General features: G+C 38.5%; 1 protein-coding gene across 36 annotated transcripts in view; it reads right to left on the reverse strand.

Moving 5' to 3' along the window:
- CLASP2 (cytoplasmic linker associated protein 2) overlaps positions 1-4,504 on the reverse strand; it is a 144,821-nt gene that overhangs the window by 16,689 nt on the left and 123,628 nt on the right. For all 36 annotated transcript variants that reach the window (XM_027891374.1, XM_027891212.1, XM_027891233.1 and 33 more), the window contains one exon: positions 1,290-1,433. In XM_027891374.1, coding sequence (XP_027747175.1) covers positions 1,290-1,433 — 144 coding nt within the window. The remainder of the gene's footprint in view (positions 1-1,289; positions 1,434-4,504) is intronic.

Genomic DNA, 4,504 nt, shown 5'->3' on the forward strand with positions numbered 1-4,504 from the left:
GAAGGTCTTTCCACCTTCCAGCCTGCGCATTGGATTTTTTAGGTGAGACACAGTGTGCGCGGAACTGAGCCCACCCTTTAATCCTGAGGTTCATCTGCCGGGGCCAAGCACGCTTGGACGGTGGCAGCGAGGTCCTCAGGACGTAGATGGATTGCCTTACGGGCTAACGAGCTCCATCTGCCCGGGGAGGGGCCCCGACCGGGAATCGAACCCGGATCTCTGCAGTGACAGTGCAGTGAATTTGCCCCTGGACCACCGGGGGCTCCCACTCACCAAGTTATACAAGAAGTGAAAGACTAAAACATTATCTCAAACATAAACTCTCCTGTGTTCTTTTTAGTAAATATTACAAACATTCTAGACACCAAGAAGTCATAGAATTTATTTTTTTTTGGTCTGTGTCAAAAAAGACACTTGCACTGATGAGCCATGAAGTTAGTATGGTTATTTAGCCTCCCAAAAGTGTTAACATGCTGACAATGGCAGCTACGAAAGAATGACTGGTGACTATCAGAACAAAACTCAACTCCATCAAACTGCAAACAAAATCAGAAGACTTTTGCTATCTAAGCTGAAGTACTATTTAGAAACCCTTTTCCAAAGCCTGCATTCATTAATAGTACATTTATATCTGTGTAGCTCACAAATATTACTTTTCACTTCACAACGTTACATGGAAAAGGGAGCTTTGCATCGGAACTGCAGCACTACAACAAGAACAAACCTGTGACACCACCTTATTAAAGCACAAACTTTCTTCTGTCAAAGGCTCAACAGCTATTTACCCATCTTTTGTTAAACACAAAGGACTTGAGAAAATCCAAGAGAGGTTAGATCAAATTTGCTACGCAATTTACCACTCACTTTGGTTACAACATTTGTAACACTTGCTATTAGCATCACAGAGGGTGGTCTATGAAGTACAGAAAACGGATAGAGACATTTTGATAGGAGACAGTGCTTGAAACACAGTTACTCCTTGTATTATGAAACAGTGTCAACATATTAGCATACATGGAAACACAACCCTAATGGAGAGTTTCAAGATGTGTTAATTTAAAATTTTTGCTTGTATATTCTTACTTTTTGGCAGAAATCTACTTTTTCAGTTTTGATACTTTATACAGAAAAATTAGGTGCGTTTACTGAGAACAATATAAAAGTATCTGTTCCCTCTGAAAGAATAAGTTTGCTTTTAAAGAAATTTTAGGCAAGAAATGTTACCTTTCCTAATTTGCCAAGGTGCTTGTAAACGTACTGCAATGCTAAGGACACATTAACAAACGTACCTTCCTAACATCTGAGCTTTTAGGTTCTGTGGTCCAGGTGATGATTCGAGACACTGCTAACCTCGTTTCACTTGAGTTAACAAAATCTCCTGGATCCATCTGTTGCGCAAGAGTTTCTATGTATTTTAGGATTGCAACTTTGACCTGCAAAGAGAAACAAGAGTCAGGTGGACAGTAAAAATGGTGTGCTAGAAGAAACAAGTGTGCTCGCAGAGTGGAGTATTCCCTAAAATAAAGATTTTAATTTTTTTTTTCCAAGTAGACTAGACATGTTTTCAGCATTGATATACAACTTTTTACAACAAATCAATTTACAAGTGGATGAACATTTGAAGAAGGGAGTTATTCCACAGAAATTTAAATATTCACAGCAAGCTTACGCTTCACCGCTAGCAACTAAAAGACACATAAATCACTGCATATGCAGATGCTTGTATTTAAAAAAAAAGGAAGAAAGGATTTATTCAGAATTATTAGGAACTTTTTTCAAGTACTAAAATGAAAAATAAGTATAATTTGATGAACAAGTAATCAGCTCTTCCTAGTTCCTACTAGCAGTTAGGTAGTTAACACTCAGCACCACTGTCCTTGGGAATAAGCCACAGGAATCTTCCCATAAAATACTAAGAAGGTGTGGAATGGAATTTGTAGAAGAGACTTGGGAGGGGTCACAGGCACACTTTGTCTGAAGATATGTAGAGGATAGAGACATGGATTTACCTGGAGGATAGAAAAGCTGCTGTACTCCCTTATTTATCTAAGCTTTATCATAGTTCTTTTACTCCACTAACTTGCTCTACTCCTTATGCAGAATCCCTGTTTTGGACATCCCAGACGGAAGACTCTCTCTGGTTTCTCCCATACTGCCCTACTGCACAGTTTTGGGCAAAGGGCTACTGTCCCTGTATAATATTGACCTCCTCAACTCCTGCTGCCCTAGAAATTTGTCACCCAACCACTCAACAAAAATGGTGAACATTTACTTAGGCCACCTATTTGACTTGGCTGCTTTAATTTCCACTAATAATTACAGTCAACTGGAAATACCTACCAGGAGGGAGACATTTACGTCCACCATAACCAGAGACAAAAACAGTTCTGGGTGTATCTTTGACTGTTCATGGCTCGTGGTACAATCGTTCGGAGCAAAGCTATTCAGAAATTTCTCTTGGTCATGAAGCTTGCAAGCTGGCACACACATGAGGATTAATAATGAATACTTCGTTTTCAAAGCAGCTGTTAAAGCTCAACTTCTAAGCTGGCACAACAAGCAACAGCTGGAGGCTTTCATCTTATGCAGATCAGTATCAACAAAGGCGGTAAAACCCACAGTATTTGCTAGATTCTTTCCAAGGAAAAAATAAACCACGAACACCTCTGCAGCAAAAAAACCTCAGGCCACATGGCTTTCCAAGTACGAAGCAGAAGTCAGAATTTCTAGATGACCAAGTGAAACCATTATGACACCACTATGTTTTACTGTCCAGGACATAAATATACTTAATATCACACTTTCAAAAAAATTGCTGTTAAGAGCTGTCACACTTAGAACACCCAGAGGTACTTCTCCCACTGAAAGAACTCTGAAGTACTGCATCTGAGAAAGAGTATTATTTAGTGTTTAAACTACTCCTTGAGGAATTTGAAGAGACTTCTGGAAAGACGGGGTCTCTCAGGAGAGAGAAGAGTACTGAACAGAAGATGGAGAGACTTCACACTAATAAAGCTTTTCACAGTGAGACATATTCCCAAAGCTAAACTTGACAGCTATTTTGAAAAAGAGTGGTTTTCACTAATTGTTTTTCAGAGAAGAAATTCTGGAAGGGCTATACTTTTCTATGCTCACATATAATGAAACAGTATTATTACAGATAAAAAATCCCACCCTGAGGCAAACTCCGTAAGAGAAGTGAATCTACTTTAGATGTATTTTTGCCATTATTTTTTGCCAGTATTTCCAAGAGAGCCAATAGTTTGCTTATTACAATAAGATATACACAACTGAAATTCAGGAATTAGAAGTCTAGCACAGTTCTCTTTCAACAATGCACCTAATCTTTCTGAGAAAGGAGATGAAAATTTTTGGACTGCATTAAAGCATCTCCAAAATTCTCACAATGAATATTTGCCATTAATCTGAAATGACCATTTAAGAAGTTGCTTAATACTGTCCTGATGTTCTTTATACTCTTCTAGGTTGAATTTATTGCACTTTTTCTGGACTATAAACACTGAGGCATTTTTCTGTACAGCATATAACACAGTCATTTGGTTTAAGAACAGAACTGCTGCAGTAAGTGAGCTGAAATACACACAGATCAAGCCACAATTAGCATTGTGACTCACAAAAAAAATAGATTAGACATAAATGGTATTAAAGTGCTTCATAAACATCTTTCACATATAATGAAACAATAAGTTCTGGCACAAAAATATGGGCAAGTACCTCCAGAGATTCAGGAATTACTGTAAGAATGCTACACAGTCAGTGCCAGAGGATAAATTGTTTTCCTGTCCTGTGAAAAATTTGAGATGCACAGGGTTTCTTTTGCTGCATCAGGCTAAGAGAACAGAAACATTTTATATAACAGGAAAAAGGTGAATTCTGAAGGGCTCTCTCATTGCTGCAAATCTGTCACTGGTCGGTTGGTTGTTTTCTTTTAATCCAGAAATTTTAATCCTGACTTAGTAAAAAAACTCTTTTGATCCAATTGCAGCAAAAATCTTTGTCAACAAACCAATATTTTCAAAGGAAAGTGGGATTCAGAAACTTGAGCTCTGTTCACAATACTTAAATCAATTCCTCACTGAACCCAAGCCATTTCATATTCAACCCAAGAAAAATGACTGGAAGTGTTATTTCAGGACAACATCTATTCTTTGAAAAACGTATGTTTTGCACCTGCAAAAAAAAGCTTAACAGATTATATCCCATCTAGAACATTTGGCTCCTATGCCCATCCATACATCTGACCAAAACAGACAGATGCTTCTGGCACCCCTAAGCTGAGTTACCACACCTACATGTAAAATTACCACAGAATGGAGACAGATCCTGCACAACACACTGTGCTGGATCCTTCACAGATTTGGTCAGCAGAATTCCATCTTCTTTATGGTTGGTCCTCTTACTCCCTAGCTATCCAAATCCACCTCTGTGGCCACTCTAAAAGCTTGAGTTTTATTGCCTGACTTAACTGTGTTTCTAAGGGTAC

This window comes from Empidonax traillii, unplaced genomic scaffold (genome assembly GCF_003031625.1).
Source record: "Empidonax traillii isolate 1590-97213 ecotype Southwest subspecies unplaced genomic scaffold, ASM303162v1 scaffold14:size4059594, whole genome shotgun sequence".
NCBI classification, from domain to species: domain Eukaryota; kingdom Metazoa; phylum Chordata; class Aves; order Passeriformes; family Tyrannidae; genus Empidonax; species Empidonax traillii.